The 22,807-nt window shown below is 37.5% G+C and overlaps 2 protein-coding genes across 2 annotated transcripts; both read right to left on the bottom strand.

Moving 5' to 3' along the window:
- Positions 1 to 249: 249 nt before the first annotated feature.
- On the bottom strand, positions 250 to 5,603 carry got1l1 (glutamic-oxaloacetic transaminase 1 like 1). Its single transcript, XM_020657040.3, has 8 exons — positions 5,257 to 5,603; positions 4,211 to 4,392; positions 3,837 to 3,960; positions 2,524 to 2,738; positions 2,261 to 2,411; positions 1,622 to 1,787; positions 1,181 to 1,323; positions 250 to 568 (listed from the first exon to the last, which is right to left on the bottom strand). The coding sequence occupies exons 1-8, from the start codon at positions 5,435 to 5,437 to the stop codon at positions 411 to 413; spliced, it is 1,320 nt and encodes a 439-aa protein (XP_020512696.2). The 5' UTR covers positions 5,438 to 5,603; the 3' UTR covers positions 250 to 410.
- A 3,289-nt stretch (positions 5,604 to 8,892) lies between these two features.
- On the bottom strand, positions 8,893 to 20,640 carry adrb3a (adrenoceptor beta 3a). Its single transcript, XM_020657885.3, has 2 exons — positions 18,771 to 20,640; positions 8,893 to 9,938 (listed from the first exon to the last, which is right to left on the bottom strand). Exons 1-2 carry the CDS (start codon positions 20,081 to 20,083, stop codon positions 9,911 to 9,913), a joined length of 1,341 nt encoding a protein of 446 aa, XP_020513541.1. The 5' UTR covers positions 20,084 to 20,640; the 3' UTR covers positions 8,893 to 9,910.
- Positions 20,641 to 22,807: the final 2,167 nt, after the last annotated feature.

Here is a 22,807-nt window from a genome sequence, read left to right on the forward strand (position 1 = left end):
CCTATGTAAAGGAGTAGGTAGAATTTAAGAAAACACACTCCTAAACTTGTTGCTGAGAAAAGATCAATACCCGACTCATATTTTCCTCACTATATGAAAATAAAGCAGCAGCCAATTACCAATAATTGGAACTTTTCAAGGAAATGTCAGCTTCAATTCAGAAAGCAATCAGTTGTTTTCTTTCTTGGCATTTACTTTGTAATAGCTGGGGCTGCAACAGTAATGACAGTATACTGAGAATTTCAAAGCGAAAGATTTATTTTTGGACTTTATTCAGATAGGAAATTGGATATAGTCAAAGACAGAGGAGACAGAGAGAGTGGGGAATGACATCCTTTAATGTAGCCACAAGTGGGACTCGTACCCAAGCCCATCATAGGACAACAGCATCTGTACATGGGGTGCACAAACTAACTGCTAGGCCAACTGAAAGAACCTGTGGTCACAGCCAGATGGATGGACTCGGCTATGTAGTCCAAGTTACGACCGTTGATTGCACTCACATTTAGACAGCCACTGGGGAGCAGGTAAATGTGTCTCCTCTTTGACAAAAAATCTACCTGTTGACCTAAAGTAGACACAGAAAAAGCAATGAAATCACGTCAGTAATTATAACCAGATTGTGGCTTATGGTTGTATTTTTTAAAAAAATGTAGTAAAGAAAATGTTCACCATTTTAATATTAATTTATATGATTGTAGTATCAATGCAAGTTCTCAATTGTGGATGTTATCAAACTTACTATAAAAGTTCCTTCAGATAAGTTAAGTAAAATTCCAATTAATGGTACTTAAGTCATAAATAGTGTTTTAATGAACACTGATTCAAATGATTGTACGTGAATTGTTAACCAACACTTTGTATAACTATGAATAAAAGAGCAGTACTTTTGTTCATAATCAAACACAGCCAGCATGCTACTCTATAATAATAAACTGTTAATGCAAGCTATTATTTCAAATAAACCAAAGACACTTGTGCCATTAGGGCATTGTGTTTATTTCAAATAATTATGTGCCTTAAATACCAGTTATCAAAGGATTAAACAATGGAGCAAAAGATTTTGCTTTTTCGCTTGTCTTTACTTGAAGTTTCTGCTGTTAATGATTTGCAGTTTTATATTCTTAACCAAACAGCTAATAATTCCAACATAGCAGGACATCTGTGGGCTATTACTCACCATTCAGACCAGTACAACAGAAGAGTCCTCTTTGTTGAGTCAGGTGGTCCCAGCAGCCTGGAGTGCCCAAAAGCCTTAGCCTTCGTCTCAAAATTTGTCTAATCAGCATACATCTCTCCACAAGGTGCTTCACTTCCCCCTTCCTGGGAAACACAGGGGACAACGTGTGGAAAATAGTTCCTTAAATATTTTATTTAACCTTTGCAAAACATGTATGATCCATGTAGGATAAAACATGAGCCATGTATAGAAGAAACATGGATCATCATGTAGTGGTGCATGTTGAAAATGAATGACTTTTTCACAAGTACCAGTAAATGCTTTGGAAACTGGATGTTACATTTTTTATCATTATGAAGGTCTAGTGATAGAATAACAATGTGGCCATCCAAGCCACATTCTTCGCATATCAGACTGTCTTTGAAGTAGAGCATAACTCACCATTCAACAACATGGGCTGGGTTACTGAGCACCGTGGCAACAACTCGGGCTCCTGTATCAGATGGCTGGGCCCATAGGGATCTGATCATTTTTTCAGCTTGTGACTGAACTGATAACAGGAGAGAGTTCTGCTTTAAGACACACAGGAGGTGTCCAACAGCATCACCTGTTGTAGAGGAGAAGAAGATGGGTCTTATGTGAAGGAGCACCATGTTCCAGCAGTGACAGTCATTATCACTCTCTCCTAAAATTCTGGTTTGAACATGGAGTTGAAGAGGGACACTTTGGTTTACCAAATTAAAAAAAGTCAGTAAGCTTTGGTCAAATGAATAAAGCAACAGGCTCCAAGCACATCTGCCTCACAATGAGATACCTGATGTTAATTCAAAACTCACCAGAAAGAGAAATGGGGAGGCTTAGAAAGCGTGACTCTAAAGATACATTGTGCATGATTTTTAGGGCTGTCATAGCAAAAGAAAAGAAAATGGAATTCAAACTGACTTGCTCTGTTTTTTAGTATAGAAATCCAGCTCTAGTCTTCCTTTTGAGGTTAATTTTACATTATCTGTTACAGGTATATTTTGCCATATAGCTTATTATGAAAGCTTGATTCCTTTTTTTTTAACATCTCCTCCTCACCATATAGACCAAAGCAGTGGGAGAGTGACTGAGCACAGAGGAGCTCCATCCCTTGTGATGCAAAGTACTGTACAGGCCATGCATCCCACTCTAGATCCCCATTACAAAGCCCCTGGGCAGGAAGCAAGAGGAAAGGGAAAAGCCGACGCTTCTGTTGAAACAGAGCATAGTGTAAATTATGATCTTCACAGAAGTGAAACTACTTATCTAACATAAAATAATAAAAGCTGCAGGTAAAGAGCATTAATATAAACATCAGTTACCATTATAAGCTGTGCAATCGAAACCCATTGAATTTGAGAGAGATCTGCTCCAGTTGGGTAGTGTGCAGAAGCCGACAGAACAACAACACTTTGCTCTGGAGCCCCATCCAGATCTGCCAGAAGCTTCTCCAAACAAACTTGTTGTTTATCATCCCAGTAATAATAGTGACGGATTTCTTGGATCCCTGCTGCCCGGTAGATATCAGCCAATGAGTCTGCAAGGATCAAGACAAAACATTAGACAGGTTCATAATAAACTTCTCGAGATCAGTACCGCTTCTAATTCAAAATGAAATGACAGTATGGTTACTCTAAAGTGAGAGAAAACTATTTTCTTATACTTACTAGTAAATACAAATGATGTGTTTTTTGGAATGTGGATAATGTGCAGCCTTTAGTTCTGTAGATAACTTGATGTATGTCCATCTTAAAGTTATAAAATGAGTTGTGGTGTTCCTCAGGGTCCTATGTTTTTTTCTTTCTTTTAGTTTTTTCTAACAACAAAGATACACCAAACAGATTCATTATACAGCGTATTGGAAACGAGCTCATTAGAAACAGAAAAGCCAGAGGTTAAACGTATTACAAAAATATGACATTAAAAGTCATGATTGTTTTCTGGTGAGTCAAACAGAGATACCACTTGGAAACACCATTAGGAGGCACAGCATAAATTGTCATGGATAAGCTGATGGCGCACAGTTTTATATTTCTAAGTCTTGTTTGACTCAGGGGCAATGGATACATCGTTGAGCTGCATCTTTGAAATTGGGTTAAATGTATTTTCTAAAGCTCAAAACTGAAGCCTTGGTTGTTGGCACAAATGTTCAGAGACAAACTCTTCCTCACATTTGAAACTTAAATAAGAATCCGTTTAAGTATCTTAAGCACATTGAGAGAATTGGATTGTTTCTCTTATAAGTCAATACAGAGGTTTTAAAGCAACATGGTGAATGGGTAGGTGTTACATGTGGTGTAAAAGCGCTATACAAGCTCAAGTCCATTTACCATTAAATTCTCTTCATTTGCAAATACTAAGCTAATATAATGAAAAAAAGTGTTTTTTTAGGCTCTATGGGTATTTTTGGTCAGTCATCCTAAACTTATAAACCTCCATGTTTTCTCCTCATACACTCTGATATTGTTTGAAAGTCACAGTAACTTTTTGTGCTATAGGCATACCATTGAGAGCCATTGTTTTACCATGTTTTAGTCATATTCTATTTGTGGTATTCTCTGAGTCATTCTTATGTCTATGATGTGCTGAGGTTGTATTGGTTAATGTTCTGAAGACAAAGCTTGGTGATATTTACCATCACAAGGAGAAGAGAGGTAGACCGGTCCGCACCAATCAGCTCTGACATCATGCCATTTTCTCAAGAGTTCAGCCCCAAGACGCACGGCAGCAGTAAATCCAGGAGTCTGGACACCTAACACCTGCAACAAAAATCAGGATACACCATGAGATGAGTTATTAATATGTCTGTTTTTTAACCCTTTAAACACTTCAGTGATGGTCCTTTTATTGATTTATCCTGATAACAAATCTGTATTTAAATCCATGACTGCCATCTTTTACAGACAGGTCTTCCTGATGCCTCTAGGTAATGACAGTGCAGATTGATTATAGGCTAAATAAAATAGATGCAGGCTATAATCAACAGTGTTTGTGTACTGCTGCATTTACCCGGTTTTCCACTACAGCTTGACAGCGCTTCTCCAAAGTAATCTCTGTGACTCGTTGGGTGAACCCTCTAAGGCCAAGAGATGGAGGATACTCTGGACGAATAGTGGGGCTGGTGCTGAACTGCTGTTTTATTTTTCCAACAAGACGCAATTCGAAAGTCTTTCCTTCCTCGCTGTAATACTCTACAGAAATGAAAATTATAGACATTATAAAAGTAAAATGGAAAGAAAAGACAAGAAAGGTCACAGTGAGAGAAAATGTTTTTTTTCAGAAAGTGACAAGGGAAAAACATCATCAACCATTTAACAACTTCTATGACTGCATCGGTATATGAAGGCAATTTGTTTTTTGTTCACAGAGCTCTCTTTTAAAATATTTAGGAGTGATATCTCAAAAAACATTTATGAACACTATGAGTCACCCAATAGAATAAAAATAATTTAGTTTAATATGAGGGATGTAAATGCAGAGCATCATTCATATTCATCAGTCATATTCTCTGATTCACAGCTAAAATAGTCAGATATAGTATCTCTTTACTTCTGAGCCCCACAAGGACCCGGCAAGAAAAAAAATCAAAAGCAGTTTACAGATCTGTGCACAGTTTACAACTCAGTGGGCACGGATTATACCCTTGCACACAGATTTGTGAACCGTGGGAATTAATTTTAAAAAGGATTCTGTTTCTTACCTGAGCCTTGTGGGGCTCCTTACCTTAACCTTCTTTGTAACAATAACAAACATTTTAGATTATTGTTCATGTGGGACCTATTACAGATTATTGTAATCTTCCTTGATGTCACATTGTTCTTCAGACAGACAATCTAATTAATTCTGAAATGTTTCAGTCAAAGCTCTCTTTTTCTGACTGTTATTCACATAGGCTGTTTTTACTCCCACAAGGTTGTAACAATAGCCTAATAGGATATTAATTATTGAAAGCAGGGAGGTTCGGTTTCTTGTTTTCCGCTCAGATAAGATACTACTAGTAAGCTTGTGGAATGAAGAGTAACCATCATGAATTGAGCCCAGATGAGCAGACTCACCTCTCCCTGCCAGGAAAACTTTCCTGCCATGATTGTCTTTCTTGAAGGCGGATAAGAGCCTCATTTCTGGTGACACTGCTGCGCTTTGAGTATCGGTAAACACAGACATACCACATATTGGATCTCTATTTTGGTTGACCCCTTTCTCGTCAAGGCTGCTGCTGGGCTGGCTCATCTTCATCAAGCCACACAAATCAGACCGTGAGCTTCTGAGCCTTTTGTTTACCCCCCGTTGCCTTGATACGACACGTATGAGGATGCTGTCACCCCGGCAACGGTGATGTATGAGTTTGTCACAACCTAATTTGTGGGTCTGGTTAGTTTACTTCTGCAATCACGCTGAGTTATCATCAAAATGGGTGGGGGCTGTGAAAATGAAAGGATCTGTTTTAGTAAAGAGCATATCCACATATGTTCACAAGCCTTTAACAATGACAACAAATCAGTTCAAGAGGACCCTCTGCTGAATTACATAGCCTTGGTAATCAATTTATAATCAATCACCATCCAACATACAGGTGCAGGGCAAGCGGTAGCATTTAATCATACACTGTTGTTTTGGGGGGTTACTTAGAGAGTAGAATTAAAGTGACCTGAAGGTATTTGTTTTGTCAAAAGTATTTCTTCCATGGGTATCACACAGGCTACATCTTTATTCAGAAAATTTAATTTTTAGACCTCCCAGAGATTTTAAAAATCTAAATTACCTCTCTATCTTGTGATGAAATAACCAAATGTGATGATGATCCAAATGTGTTTCTGGCTATTTAAAATGGGGCAGATTTGAATTCTGTTTGTTCCTACACCAGCAAAAAAGAGACATCCAGCTTCCCCACAGTGAAAGGCTCTGAAGAGGATATGCTATAACACAACACCGTAGTGATTGTGCATCAGACATCTTTGTCAAAGAGGTTTTTAGTAACTGGCAGAAAATGTAATAGGAGAAAGGGATAACCTACATTTGTAAAACTGTTCAAGAGAAAGAAATCTGTGAGCCTGGCAGGGTGGTTCTTTGTAATGAGGCTGGTAATCAAAAGTAAGTGCACTAGATGGCAGTAGATGGTTAGTATGTCAATTAGGTAAGCAGGTGTAATCTAAGGTAGTGCTTTAAAAAAAAACAAAAAAAACTAACTTCCCCAGCCTGGTTTCAGAGCCCCCCCCCCCCCCCCCAAGAAAAAAAACCCATAACAACCAAATATATAAAATAAATATATTTTAAATAAAAATACATGTAAGGTAAATTATCTGTCTTTGTATTTCGGGGTATTGAGACAGGATGTCATCAGAGAAATAGCTTTGCCTTTTAGTGAGACATTTTTCTTTGTGTGATTATGAAACATTAGGACAGAGTCGAGAGTCAGCCTCGATTTTTTCCGATTTACTTTTTTTCACATTTTCTTTCCCCTGCTCACACAGCATTGTGGCTGCAGTTAAATATCTGTGGGGTATCGGGTTATCTGTATTTGCCCAGCTGTCTGTGGGAATATTTCAAAGTGAGAGCTGAACAATATATTGAAACAGAAATTCATGGGTGCAAAGGTAGCAGCAAAACTTCTTATAATAAAGCCACTGTTGAGTGTTTAAATCAGTGCTGGTGGTCATGGAGAAAAAAAGACCTTTCTCTGGGATAGCTTTTATTACTAAATAAATGGTAAATGAGCTTGTATTGTGCTTTTCTAGTCTTCTGACTACTCAAAGCTCATTTACACTTCATGCCACAACTACCCATTTATACCCATTCATACACTGATGGAAGAGGTTGCTGTGTAAAGTAAGCATCAGAAATAACGAATCCCATTCATACACATGCATACGCTGCCAACGAAGCAATATGGGGTTAAGTGTCTTGCCTATAGTATATGTTGCTGCAGGAGCTTGGGATCAAACCCTCAACTTTCCAGCTGAGAGACAACGGACTCTACCAACTGAGCCACAAGCGCATCATAGGATGCATGATGACAGAGGAGACCCTTAGGTAAGGGCTTGATTCAGCCTAACATGTTGCCAAGTTGAAACCACAATTATTAATTTAATTAAGCTGTTTTTGACTCAATTTCATTTTTGGGATTTTAACTGGTGAGGCCTAAAGTCTAAGTTTGGCAACAAAGGACTTTAGTGTGTCTGAAATGTTCTGTGTTTTAAAAATTGAAACTATGCTATAACAGTGGCTCAAAAGAAGCTGATGGATTTAGCCAGTGTAAAAATGTGTAATTATAATAAATAATAATTCATTTTATCCAAGCAAACCTTTCAGGACACTCAAACTCTCCATAACGCAACAATAATAATAATAAAAACAGCACAACGATAGTGTGTAAGGAAAATGAAAAAAGGGAAAATGTGGAATATGTAACATTTCTTAATTTAGTCGTAATGGCGGAATCTAATTTTATTTGATTCTTCATCTTCAACCTAATTGCATACTAGTTGATTGTGTTGATTTGGATGAACAGTGTTAAACCAAGTTGTCAGTTGTATAAATGTCTTTTGGGGCCCTTTTCCTCATTATTTGTCTGATCAAAAGTCCCAGTGTTACCTCAAGTGGTAGAATTGATTTAATCCAGTTCAAACAAATGCATAGTTGGAATCAGATGGATCAGTGACATGATAACTGTCCTCACAGAGTTGTTGTGGCTTTTCTTTTCTAGTAATTTCAGTTGTCACAAAGCTCGCATGGCAGAGCTCATGCTGTTTTCAGTTTGTTTTGAAATGTCCTGCTTTCAGCTCTTAGTTTATTTATGCAACCTCTAAATTCTTCTCATTACACAAAATTGTTGTTTTGTCTGCTCAAACAGCAGCAGCGGAGCCAGGAATAATTTAGGTTTCAGTTGGGGGAGGAATACTTCAAATAAGGAACTTGGATTTGTCTGAAATTTAATATAGCACTACTATCAGCGTTATTTTACACTGATCAGTAGGCTACAACACAGTAGTGTGGGGCTTCTCAGTGTGGGAGTCGACACCCCACAGGGGCTCCGGTGATAAATTTGATGGCTCTTGTAGAAACATGTATCATTATTAAAGTTGAATTTTCTCCATTTCTTTTGAAAACAGGATAGTTCCACATGTCAAAATGTCTGTCTTCGATTAAGGTTTGTATCACTTGTGTTTTTGACCTCACTAAAGCTTCAAATCTGGAAATGATTGGTTGAAATTGAGTCCAGTAAATATATCTTAAATATCTATTTTGAAGAAGTGGGTTCTATTAGTGAAAACTCAGTTCATCAAGATTGTGAAATTACATGAAATTACTATCTTGAAGTCACACAGTCACTGTGTGGAACCCACACAGTGGGGAACGACAAACAGGAAAGGAGCCACAGGTCGGACCCGAACCCGGGCCACACTGCCCAGAGGACCACAGACTCCAACCTGTGGCTTCTTTCCTGTTTGTTGTTCCCCACTCTCTCTCCCAGATTTCCTCATATATCCACTTTCCTATATGGGGGGAAAGAAAGCCCAAAAAACACTATCTTTCCATTTTTAAAATGGCGAATCCAATTAATCCGTATTTGATTAGAAGAAGAATAATTGACTGCTTCTAAGTTGTGATTAACATTATTGCAGCCTTTCTTTAACTCTTAATTCCTCTTAGTGGGGACTTTGCACACAGAGCACACATGACCCAAATTACACAGATTTATGTTTTTATTTCTAAATGTAACAGATGATGAAATTTAGTCAAAAAAATTGCATTAGAAGGTGTTTCAATCTAACAAAATAATGAATGTTATGGGGGTGATGTTTCCTCCATGAAGTCCATTATTGTTACACATTTCAGTGGTAGACTTTCTTATGGGCTTGTCTATACCATGGCCACTCAGAGAATGTCAAAATGCTAGGGAGGTTATGGTAACATTTAGCAAGTTCCCTTTAGTTCTTAATACTGTACCTTGAAAAATGTTTTACACTGATGGTTTATTGTTGACAGGGATTATAAGAGTTTACCTGTTCTGGGATTTGAACAGTCGGCCAATCAGAATACACATTTTTTTTAGCCATGGTATAACAATTTAGGGTATTGTAAGAAAAACAGCTATCGTGGGAACACAAAATTCTGGCTCAAAACAGAAAGATTCAAGAATTCAAACTCATTATAATTGAATACTTGAATGTGTAGCCTTTTATTCACAGCACATATTAAACTGAAAAATTTGTGCCACAAGCAGTTTGGTTTCTGTTTGGACAGTGAAGGCAGCCTTGTCTTGTATTCAGTTAGACAATGTTTGTATTTTGCTACAAATTCAGTGTATCATAAATAGATAACTTATCAGATAATGAAAGTCATATTTCGAAAGTTGCACTACAATGCATTTCAACATGCATTAATGTATTGTCTTACTTGGGATGGAAGAGTCTTTTCAAAAAAGTATTTAGGCAACACACTTGGAGGTTGAACTTTTGTGTCACCTAGCATCCGTGCAGTGTCTATTCGTTCAGTTTCTGCGTCCACAGTGACACTTACAGTGTTCCTGTATGGACCAAATCAGCCGTTTCACTACAGTCAGTCCAGTTGTATCTTTAGGGGTGAAACTCTGTCAGGAGCAATGGTAGTACACTTCATTCGCTTGTCAGTGCTGTTTGGTCTCAGCCTTTTCCAGGAATCACAGTTACAGCTGGAGAAGATTGTTTCAGTAGCGCAACATTTTACAGTTCATCCGTCCTTCTCCTGCAATGTGAAGCTGAAAAGAGAGGAAGGTATTAATATGTAGGGCTTCTATTGACATGAACATTATTACGTCAAAACACATAGATAAATCTCACATTACCAAGTGTATTTAAAGTAAGGCCTAACCCATATGGGATTTTCTGGGGGGAATACCGACATCAATATTATAGAGAGAATAAATCTGATACCGATATGTTGGTCGATATCTTTCTTAGATCTTTCTTAGTAGCTATAAATAATATAGATATACATATTTATTGTGTTGATCCCTAAAATGCAGTTATCAAACACTTGGAAATGAAGACACGATGGTCACTCAACCGGAAAGTAACTGCGCATGTACGTGTATCCCTGCTTGACACTCTGGAGAGTGATAATGCCTGTTGTAATCCATATAGCACACTCTGCTGGTGAAAGAGAAATGCTAGTGTAGTCAAATAAAACTCAAATGAAATGCATTTGACTGGTGAATTAATCTAGTCATATCGGGGCATGCGATAAAATTAGCCGATACCGATAGTCACTTGATATGCTAATATCGGCCATTATTATCGTCTGACTGATTAATTGGTCGGGCTCCAATTTAAATAGTGTTTGGATAAGTGATTTTTTATGCTTATTACCTATGAGAGAAGGCAGAAAATACAATGACAGTATCCAACATTGATCCATTAGTACAGCTTTTGCTTTTTTAATCCTTCTCTGTTCAATCATTATAAAGATAGTTTGATATTTTAGTGTCATTGTTTTTGTAAAAGTGGAAAGCACCTGATACTGAAGTCAGCTCTGTCATTAAAAACCTCATTTATGTGCAACTCTGTGAGTATTGACTCTTTAAAATGAGCTTTTATTGAGTGAATAGTTAGCCTGGGTTGCTCAGGTTCTATGAGATGAAAAAGCTACAAGACAGTGACAACAACAGTGTGTCGTTTACCTATTTCCTTTTTAGTTCCTTTTTGCTTATTGAAAACAGAAAGTAATGCAAAGTAACCCTCGTCTATTAATACTTCATGATACTTCTTTTCTAACAAAACAGGAATTCTGATGCTATCACCTCCACTGAACATGTCTCCACAGGAAGACATAAACTACCTGGAACTGTAAGCTTCACAGAAATGTGAATGCATGTGGGGAGAAATATGCAGGAAACCATTAACAATGTGGCTTCAACAGAACTAACAAAGATTTCTGAGAGAGCTGGTTTTTACAGGGTCACAAACCTCCTCTGGTGCTTGATTCATGTTATATTTTGACCAAAGCACAGCACAGATGTTTCATTTAGACCACATGGGACTGTTTGAAAAGGTTGAAATGGTGTGTAATATGTCCTCTTAAAATCTAACATTCACACAGGAGTCATGATTTTAGTTGAATCACAAGCCAATTGGAGTGAAAGGATATGAATGCATAAGGGCTTGTGTCCACAGACAGCCCCCACAACCTCAGTTTCAGAGCGCTCAACATTGTTGCTAAGTTACATAGGTTAACTTATGCTTCCCTCCGTTGTGACAGTTAAGTCAATTTTAAAAGCTCTGTGTGCTTAATATTTTACTTAATTCAAGGAAATATCACCAACAACATCTTGTCCAGGCAGTAGCAACAGATTTACACCTGTACCCTCTAAAAGAAGAGAAGGATTAACTTCACCTGCGCCATTGTTGTTGACAAAGCTGTTAACAGAAGTCCTGCCCCTTCTTAACTCTGATTTATTTATTCATATCCTTTGTTATCACCAAACCAAGGGATGAGAATCCCATCAGCATCAGCGAGAGCACTAAGTCTGTCGCAATGTATGCTGTAGTCGAATCTTTTGTTTTGTTTAAACACACTGTAATCATTCATAACTTTCACCTTTAACATAATTCAAACTGGTCAATAATATGAAGGTTCAGACTACAGTTGTCATTAATAAAAAATAATTGAGACCAAAATGATTTGTTGTGTACCAATCTGAACATGTTTAGTACTGCTTTAAAGTTTGGCATTTTAATATGGGGACTAATGGAGATTGACTCGCTTATGGAATGAGCCTCAAGTGGTCCCTCAAGGAACTGCAGTTTTTGGCACTTTTGTGTTGGCTTTATGATTCAATTCCTGAGGTTGCTGCTTGATTGAGATGAACTGAGAGATGTTTACTATATTTCTCCACCCAGTGCAAAAAAGAATACATCATCCAGTGAATCAGTAAAAGGTTTCAAAAAATGACACCGCAAAATGTTTTTTTCAAATGGTTTGATGTTTCCAAACCTCTGAAATCAAACATGAAAATGTAAAGGTTATTTCAGTCATCCTTAATAGTGTGATTTCTATAGAAATAGAGTGTTAATTTTGTGAATAATAATCCTTTTGTTATAATACACAGACTTCATTGTAAATATTAGTTTTGTAGAATTGCTTTCAGCTGCTGTTGAACAACGAAAGTATACAACATAAACTAAAAATGCAACATAAACAATAAACTAAAACCCCTCTGTCTTTACCATGTTGAGTTGAACCGTGTTTTTTAAACCCCCACATGCCTTTGTTGAAGGAGTGTGCTTTAGTGTTATTGGTTCTGATATTAGCCAGGCTTGAAAGGTAGAGTTGAGGTTTCCCACAGGTCAATACTACCATGTTTTGATTTACTCTGCTTCTTGGTTCATGATATCTTACACTTGATCCTGCTCTAAGCTAACTAAAGGCACCTCATAGTATGGAGAAGGTAAAAAAAAACATTGCATAATTCAGGGCACATGGAAAACGAAAGATGTCCCACCATTCCATTTTAAAATCCTTTAAAATATCAGGATGCCTAAATACCAGTATTTGCCAAAAGCTCTGCAGTGCTTTAACTTATCACACCGACATTTAGGCTGCTTGAAATCACACTGAGCTAACGGAAGAACAAGCTTGTCAATCATAATATACTCTTAAGTTCTTAAACATATAACTAATTCTGCACAGAACATGCATTAGAGACGGCTGTTTACAGATTTTTGTAAATGTGTAGTGACCATTAATACACATTTTGCTCCAATATTAACTGCAGGCTGTATCTTCAAACTCAGACAGCAATAACACAGTGTCCATTAATACACTTTGGGAGGGTACAGCACGCCTGGGTGGCAAACACAATTATATCTAATGACACAGTTTGCAGAGTTACACACAGTTTTCTAAAAACAGAGATGTGTGCTTTATAAACACAGTGTCCTTTTAGATTTGTCCTCATGAAAGTCAAGTTATATGTCTGAAATATTTACATACTCATTGAGAGTAATGAGCCACTCATGCTGTCTAAGGTGGTCAGTATTTACACTGGAAATGGCATCCTCCACCATCGCTCTGTGCTTTGTCTCACATGCTGAGAATATGAACATAATATATCCTAATATTAGGAATGCACCACTGTATCGGTTGAACATCTGTATCAGGCGATACTTTCCCTGTAGATAGACGGCTCATCGGCAAATAATGTGGCATTCATGGACAAATGTGAAAGAAAATGTTGACTGTGTGGGAGTATAACGTTTGAGAAAGATCAGCAACATACTGTTGCCCTAGTAACAATGACAGAAGACCAGTGAATCCACCAATTTTCTGAGCTCATTTAAAAAATAGACAAAGAGCAAAAAGAAGTGATGAATCTCTCATCAAACCATCAGCTTAATACTTTTGCTGATAGTGCCTGTTTTTTCACATGATATCCTATTACTTTTTTAAAATCTTCAATAGTTTTTCTAGACTACATTTCATGACCATGCATGCCATGTTTTCAGTTATTAAGTAATTTCTCAGGCTCTTAGCAACATATTGTTTAGTCATTGCCTTCTTTGTGTTTCTTTAAACTTTAAAGACCAGTAAAGATGTTGCAAAAAACACATCTTCTGAAGAGTATGAGCTTTACAATATGATATGAGGCTCTCACACGGCTCCTGTGCTCTTGATCTGTGGGATATTTTATGTGTTAAAATCTTGTGTTCTTAATCATGGGGGGAAATGCGATAAACCTGATTAATATTAAAGTTTGAGAATATATCCCCTAAATTCCATACCTCCAATAAACATATCTGCATTAAATAGACATCCTTTTGAGCATTAAAGTTTCTGTTTTAATGACTAGAGAGATCCTAGCCAGTGACCATGAAATAAGAGTTCACAGTTACCCGGGGAGTCTATGAAAAACTGCATGTCATTGAGTGTTGTGCATACGTGACTAAAGCTGAAGGCTGCTGTATGTTGATAAGGGCAGCAGCGATATGCCTGCATGTATTTCTGGGAAAACAACAATACTATTGATGATGGCAATCCTGTGCAGTTCAGCGCAGTGCATAGCAGCACACTTTTCTTTAGCAATTGTCATGTCAATGGGATTGTTTCCCTTTTAAAACTGCTGTTGCATGCTGTCTCAGGCTATAAAAAAGTATGAAGCTCAATTTCTCTTGGGTGTTGCTAGGTTAAATAGAAATTGATAGTTAGGTGGAAAGACTAGGGAGCACATGGTACTGTTGCTTTCAGATGCCTTTCGGGGCATTAATTAATCAAAAACTACCCAAGCTGTTCATATATGTACATATATATATATCCTATTCCTTTCTTTAACCTGAGCTGTGGCCCGGCCCGAGTTACTCCCAAACGGCTGGTCTCACTTATGATTGTTATCCTGCTCAAAGCTGAGGGTGAGTCCGTTAAACCTTTCCTTTGGGCTGATTTACTACAGAACACACCAGCCTCCTTTTAAGGAAGACTTTTATATGCTCCTACATGTTTCCCCTTTTACAGTCCCACTGATTTTGTCTGTTAAAATCCACTGAGAGGGTGTCATTTAAAGAGAAGAGAAATTATCAAGTGTAAAGTAAATATTTGAAATGAAACATCCCTGAGTCATAAAGCTCTTGGACTAAGAGGCCAGTTTTGCCACTTGTCCAATGAAACTGAAATCTGAATTCGTAATCTGAATCTAACACGAGTTTCAATTTTATGTTCTACAGATGAACTTGTCATTTTGTATTTGTATTTATAAATGGAAACCCAATGGATTGATTTTAACTGGAAGTTTGGAGTTCACACTGACATTTTTTCATGATAGAAATTCCTACATGCAGCCTACATTTTTTTTTTAAATATACTTTTGGTGTTCTCAAAACCTTCATATAGGAGATATTAATTTACATGGTTGTACATAATAGTTATTATACATTTTTAAAAATTGAATAATAATACTTATTAGGTAAAGTGTATTTTATGCCTAACATTGCTTTTAAAGCTGCACTGCTGTATTAACATCTGAAACTTATTATACAACAAACACAAAGCTTCCTGGAAATGAAAACTTGAAATCAAACTTTTGTCAAATTTGATATTCAACATTTTTTATAGTTTGTTAAAAAAAGGAACTTTGCAAAAAATGAAAGGAATTATTCATGGTATAATCCATACAGCCAGCATTTGCTAGATAATTATTGTTAAAAGATAATCTAGTGTCTTTGGTCAGCTGTTCATATTGAATGTTCACTGATTTTTAATCAGGGTTTTATGATTTTATGTCAATTGCCCTTATTGGTTATGATAGAATCATTGATACTGGGAGTTTTCATTTTCATGTTAACAGTTTGGATTTTCTTGATCTACTTGCTTCCCTCAATGTTACTCAGCATGTATACAATACCACACACATTGAGATACTCTGGATTTAGTTATTACAAAGGACATTGACATTGACAGTTCATCCATCACCAAAGTCCCTGTTACTGATCTGTTTCATCTTTATTATCACCACCCTTACTGTTTCAAATGAGACACATGGAACTGTTGTTGTGACACTAAACATGATGGTGTTATTGAGAAATTATCACATTTGGTAAATACTCTTCCTCCATCCACATCCAGGTCACTTAATGGCCTGTTAATCATTTTAATGACAATTTCCATAAAAATGTTTTTTGTCAAAATAAATTGTTAAAAAGCTGAGAGCTGTTGGAGGAAAAGCGACAACACATTATTTAAAACATTTTTAAGGATCAAGTTTTTATTTTCAATAATGCAGTCAGGAAATAGAGACAAGTCCACTTCTGTAAAATCATTTTAGAGCATTTAAAACAATCCCAAAGTTATTTAGTCCACCATTGACAGACTTTTAAATTCAATTTCAATAGGTTCTCATTGAACTCATCGCTTAAATGTGAAGAATTTGCTGACTTTTCTTTTTAACGATGAAAATTGTCTTTATTAGAAAATTATTTTAAATTGTACAGGTCATAGCACCTGGGTTCTCCCTGCCCTTGGGCTTCCGGTAATGTTGCCATGCCCTGTTTCGATGACTTAGCGCGATGAGGTTTTCCTAATGTGCAATGGATCTCAATCTAACCAAATTGTTTAAGATTTACTACAGGATACTCTCGCATGAAACAATAAGGATTAAAAACACCTCTCTAAGTCTAGGCATAATCCCCTCAGCTTTTTAGACCTCCATGGTAAAACTACAGCTTTACAGACTGGTTTCTAATCTACCCTTATTAGGTAAAATTTTTTGGAGAATTCTTTTTAATCAACGACTTGCTCATTTAATTAAACAGTACTTTAGACACTTCTGTCTGGCTATAGATCAAACCACAGCACAGAGACCACCCTGCTGAAAGGTGTAAACGACGTTAGGATGATTGTCGATGAAAAAAACAAAAAACAATGTGGCAGTCCTTCTTTTAGACCTCAGCACAGCATTCATCACAATCGGCCATGACATTTTTATCACCAGACCTGAGAAATGGGCGAGTCTCTCTAACCATTTTTTAGTCTGGTTCACTGCTTATTTATTTTTTACACACAGTTTTATGTCAGCCTCAGTGTGTGTCATAGACTCAGTCTTGGACCTATTTTATTTTCACTAGCAATATCCACAGCTAGACCAAAATGCTGCAGCCAGAATCCTACACGGGGGGGGGGGGGGGACCACATAATTTCACTTTTAAGAAATCTGCACTTGCTCCCTGTTTGTTTTAGAACTGATTTTAAATGCATTCACTGGTTTTTAAAGCTTTACATGCTCAATATATCACTGGTCTTCTGTCATTGTTTTCCAGACAGATAAGAGGTCCTCAATTGCTTCCCTTTTGAATGTGTCTCACGTGTCCCACACAAGCACCAGTAAGAAAGCTTTTTGTTTTGTATTCCCTAAACTCTGTCACTCACTGCCCCTGGATATTAAAATGGAGAGCTCTTAAAAGTTTTTTAAAGGAAACTTAAGACACATCTTTTTAATCAGGCTCTTAATTCTGTGTAATTTTACAGCATTGTTCAATGTTTTAATCATTGTATAAATTTTATATCGCTGGTACTTTGTCTTATTTTTCTTTTCACTGATTTATTTGATTGATTATTACTATTTTAATATTTTTACAGTATAGATTTGATTACTTTTTAATTAAGAATTCTTATTTATGTTTTTTTTATATCGATCTAATACCCTCTTTCTTTTTTAATATTTTATAATTGTATCTAATAAAATGAATTTGTGTTGTTATTCCTGCCTGTTTGTTCTTTTGAAGCACTGTGGGCTGCATCTTTTCTGTATGAAAGGTGCTCTATAAATAAAGCTGAGTTCAGTTTACAAAAATAATAATGAAACCAAGAACTAAGCTGTCCAAACTCACTTAACCTGTGTAACAGAGGGTGATCTTATTGGCTGTCAGTGGTGTTAACAGCCTCTCAGTTCTGGGGGTAGTCTTGTACATTAGTGATAAAGACTTATCAGCTGCAGGGGGTGCTGGGCTGGGCACACTGAGGCCCACTGACAGGCACAGATACACACTAACATTTGGAAGCATCAGACATGCAACTGTCCCAAACAGCAGCCAACACTTATGACATGATTTATTTTCTGCACTGTTCCAATAAATATATTTACTTGTGGACTGACAACTGTAAAATAAACCAAATATGGATTTCTACTTTTAGGAATGTCATAATGGGAAGTAAAACTCAATTCCTATTATTATTATTATACAGACTATTTGCAACATCCTAAAAAGTGACTAGGATGAATAGATAATGTAAAAAGTGTGGTCCTGTTTATCATTGATGGTTGAAACATTGATGTATTAAAATGTACCTTTGAAGAAGCAAATAATTACTATGATTTACTAACTTGATAAATACATTTAAACAAAAAATCTTATTAAATGTGTTTAAACATATTTTTCGCAATTGTTATTTCCCTGAAAAAAGAACATGGATATATTTTTGTCAAACTGAAACAAGCTATTGACTCTCTGTAGTTATCTATGTTTTTGTAACTTGATTGTGCATTCACGTTCTAATCTGTAAAGCATGTACAAAATTCACTAAGCAATGTAAATAGTTAATATAGCGGAAAATTGATTCTACACTCTCGAGTCTTCACACTTCTGCTTCACTGTGCAAATGATGAGCTCACAAGTCACGTGATAGGACCCCAACATTATTCTTTAATGGGGAACAAAATGTAAGATTCCAAAGAAGTAGCCAAAGATCACTGTGGCATCAGTGTCATGCAGATTTTATCAAATGGCTATGTCTTTACATTCAAACCAGATTTACTTTGATGCAATAACATACAAGTTTATCATTTACTTTTATATAAATACGTATATTTTTTGATCATCTTATTAATTGAAAACTTTCATAAACAAGAAGACTGAAAGGTAAAACACTAAATGCACTTGTTCAAGACTTTCTAGTTATTGCTGGTGTATTTCCATCAATTGTTGATCTTGTACATAATACAGTTAACTGTTTACAGTTAACACTTTTCTTGGTCTAGTATTTTGTCCATCATGTAGAAACAATAATTAAAACTTTGTGTAACATAAGAAAAGCTAAAGGAACTTACAATGTGGTCTCTGGTTCTGAAGTCTGACTGAACTGTGCGCTGCCGTTGGACTGCAGAGGACCAGAGGAAACCTCTTCACTTTTGCTGCTTCCCTGAGTACTGGTCAGGCTCTCATTTCCCTCCATCATACTGGTTGGAGTTTTCTGGAAAGAGCCGGCTGTGCTTGAATCAGTCTGCCACAGAAAGCATGAGCAGCGAGTCCGCAGCTCTTTATAGAAAGTATTTAACCAGAGGGCAGACAGCCACGGACAGCCCAGCAGGTTCTTGAATGCTGTACGAAACTCGGGACTTCTGCAGTAGATGATGGGATTAAGCCCGGAGTTGATGTATCCCAGCCAGTTTAACAGTCTGAAGATCCTCTCTGAGGGGATGCTTTTGTCAAACGCATTGATGATATTGGCAACAAAGAAAGGCAGCCAGCACACAGTGAAGGTCCCCATGATGATCCCCAAAGTCTTGAGGGCCTTGTGCTCTTTTACAACCATTAGCCGTGATGGCCTACGCTTGGAGCCCTTTCTCCGTTCTGTGCTGTTGCAGTTGTTGGACCCGACCCACGGCGATGGTAGGACATTGTTTATGTGGGGGGGAATTTGTATCCGTGCTGTCGGACACTCATTCTGGAACCGCATTCGATTCTTATCAATTAGCCGAACCTGCCGTGTGGCTATTAGAAAAACTTTAGCATACAAAAATATCATTATGAGAAGAGGAATGTAAAAAGACACAGTGGAAGATATAATAGCGAAGGCCCAGTTAGTCACAAAGTCACAGCATTTTGGGTCATCGTAGCAACTCTTTGTTGCTTCATCGTCATCAACATCACGCCAAAACCCTTTCATAATCGGTACAAAAGAGATTAAGGCGGACACAACCCAAACTAAACAAACTATTAATCTTGATCGCCGCTTATTGAGAAGAACCTTGTGTCTGAGTGGCCTCGTAATGGCTGTGTACCGATCCACTGCTATGACACAGAGAGTTTCTATGCTGGCTGTCACACACAGTACATCCACAGAAGTCCACACATCGCAAAATGTTTCACTGAGCAGCCAGTTTCCCGTCACCACTATGGAAGCCCCCAAAGGCACCACCAGGACCCCCATAATGAGGTCGGCACACGCCAGTGACATGATAAAAATGTTTGTGGTCGTCTGAAGCTGTGAAGTTCGAGTTATGGCGATGATGACCAGCAGGTTTCCAACCACTATTGTCAGTACGATGGGGACCAGTATGACAAGGCTCCAGAGTCCCAGCGCAGGGTGGTAGGGAGCTGTTGAGTTTGTTTTATTTAAACCGCTCAGGTAGCCTTCCATTATTTACCCACTCAACTCAGTAAGAAGAAGTTGAAGGTGTGTTTTTCAAGTCCAAGGTTGCATAAACAGAATCTAGTTTTCTAACAAGCATCATTAATTTGCTTTTATATAAAGTTCCCTCACCAAATAATCATTCTTTTTGCCTACATTTCAAACTCTGGGAAGCTAATGTTGCTGTGATCAAAAGGCAAAAGTTTCATTCCATGTTTCCAAAGTCGTGATTGTTTCAGGAAGTCCTTCTGGTGTAGGCAACAGCAACATGTTCACCCCCCAAAAAAAAGGATCCAAACTATCCACAAAGCCGAAACAGTATTAGTTCACAGAGTTGCAAAACTTTCAAAAATCCTGGAAACGATAAGTTAAAAAAAAAAAAAGTTTGCGCGAGTAAAACCCAGCCATGTCCATGTAAATACATCCACTGGGATTAGAGTAGTTTGCATTGTTTTCATTGAGTCCTGCAGGAGCCCCACAATGCCACAGTTGGGCTGTTGAAGATCAAGCAACAGTGACGCTGCTGCAAGAACCACCAGAGAGCACCAGTGTGGTCTCTCTTTCTCTCTCTCTCTCTCTCTCTCTCTCTCTCGCTCTCTCTGTTCAGGTTGTCCAAGATTGTATTGGCTCTCATCACACCCTGACTGAAGGCAGAGGGGTGGAGTTAAAAATATGTGCCTCGGTGGAGAAGCCATGAAGGGATCAGTAGCCTTATAGAGCCACAAAAACAAAAGAACAATCGCACACACACACACACACACACACACACACACACACACACACACACACACACACACACACACACACACACACACATGCACACAAATCAAGTGTATTGAATTATAGGCAGAGATCTGATCTTTGTGACACTTACTTTGCTTTTCTTGTAAGGTTCGACATATGTAATGACCATAATTGTTATTTAATGTCACTGTTGTTGCATTAAGTGTCACAGCCACGCTAAACTTGTTAACCCATTAACTTTGTCAGTCACCTGACTGTTTTAACAATGGAACAAGGTTTCCCTACTACTGGCTTTTGTCCCCACTTTCAAATAATTCTGGACTCACTTACTTAAACACCATCTGTCCAGTAAACACAAACTCATTGGCAAGTTTGGCTTTTTAACTGTGATAATAGCTAATGAGCGTCACATAAATATTACCCGTCCAAGGGTTTCCAAAGGTTTATTTATGATACAGTTTGTGGTCTACTTTGCAGACCACAAGGCACGAGGCACCCCCAACTGTACAGAACAGGAAATAAATGCCCTTCCTTTGACTCAAAACAGTGAAAGAAAATAATAGATCGCTATCTCAATGTTACTCAAGCTGGGGCACTGAAGAAGAACAATCAGGCAAATGCCTTGCATGCGATTAACTTCAGATATTCAGCGCTGGGCTCTCTTGTCACCGGGCAGTTCCTTCTTTGGTCTGAACAACTCGACAACTGCAGCTGTGATTACTCTGCTTTTGTTCTCACCTTACTTTAACTTTATAACAAGTTAAACAAGGGAATACTTGTTGGCAGTCATAAACCTTTCATGATGAATTAATGATGATATTTCTATTTTGATTTATTCATATGTCAGGATTTTTTATTTTATACAACTACTTTTCATTTTTTCACATCAACAAAAAACTATCAAACAAATCTGAAGCTAGGCATGGCTTTTTGGAGCTTTATAGTGAGTTTAAGCTTCCTTGCCAACAACGTTGTTATTTTTGTTCTCTCTTATCCCTCTCAAGCATCTTTTTCATCCTATGCAATGCACACATGCTCAGCACAAACAGAAGACCAACAGTTAACATCTAGCTGGTTAACATGATTCAGCTAAACAAGACAGATATTTACTAAAAAAGACCGAAAAGAGACCTTGAATAAAGTAAATATCGGTCTTACATTCATCATGTGGCATAAAATGTCCCTTTAGATCAATGTTTCCCTAATTGTTTCTGCCGGGCCCCCCTTTTGCAGATGGAATTATTTTCAAGCCCACACAACCCTCACCATACACGTCAACACATTAACATACATCTATGTGCGCTGATCACACTGTCAGTCACGCCCTTTTATTTTTTATTTATTTCAAACATTGTCTATAAAAGTGACTAATGTTTTACTTCCAGTCCTCAAATTAGGAAAAAACCTTCACACATCCACTTCACAAGACAGGTGCATAGGAGAGCAATGTGTCCATCAAAATCTTAAAGATATAACCACCAATATGTCTATAAGTGCGCTCCTTTCCCGAAGCCTAGCGTTATCTTCGCCAACGTCATTTACCTTGAGCAGTTTATTTCCCCATAAAATTAGCCAAGCAGACATGTGATGTTAATAAAATGCCTATTACCAACAGACTATTTATTCACTCACCTCAATATTCAAAGGACTTGCAGCTGCTGTGACTGTCCTCCTGTTGTTGGCAGGTCCGCTGTAAAGCTGTGCAACCCGGAGCTGCTACTGCAGTCGGGGCAGAAACTGTCGACCCATCCTGACCACTATCTAATAAATATTCTAAAAACTAAATGCTAAATCAAAAAACTAACTAAGTTTCCTAAAAGTCACTGTGCTAAACTACGAGCTAAAGCTAACCTTCAATTAAAGCTAAGCCACTAGCTAATATTGATAAGATCTAACAACAAATCTACTGCCTACAACCTCCAACTAACTTTGTAAATACTATAAACTCACAACTCTACAATCTACATTAAATTAATCTATACTAACAGC

The sequence above is a fragment of the Labrus bergylta genome, chromosome 2 (assembly GCF_963930695.1).
Source record: "Labrus bergylta chromosome 2, fLabBer1.1, whole genome shotgun sequence".
NCBI lineage: Eukaryota > Metazoa > Chordata > Actinopteri > Labriformes > Labridae > Labrus > Labrus bergylta.

Excerpts from the sequence above, each read along its gene's own strand:
- got1l1 (XM_020657040.3), bottom strand. The coding sequence starts at position 5,437 with ATGAAGATGAGCCAGCCCAGCAGCAGCCTTGACGAGAAAGGGGTCAAC. Across the intron at positions 2,739-3,836 it reads CCTCTCTTCTCCTTGTGATG|ACTCATTGGCTGATATCTAC; the intron begins GTAAATATCACC and ends TGATCCTTGCAG. Across the intron at positions 569-1,180 it reads CTGTTGTACTGGTCTGAATG|GTCAACAGGTAGATTTTTTG; the intron begins GTGAGTAATAGC and ends TGTCTACTTTAG.
- adrb3a (XM_020657885.3), bottom strand. The coding sequence starts at position 20,083 with ATGGAAGGCTACCTGAGCGGTTTAAATAAAACAAACTCAACAGCTCCC. Across the intron at positions 9,939-18,770 it reads TCAGAACCAGAGACCACATT|CTTCACATTGCAGGAGAAGG; the intron begins GTAAGTTCCTTT and ends CTCTCTTTTCAG.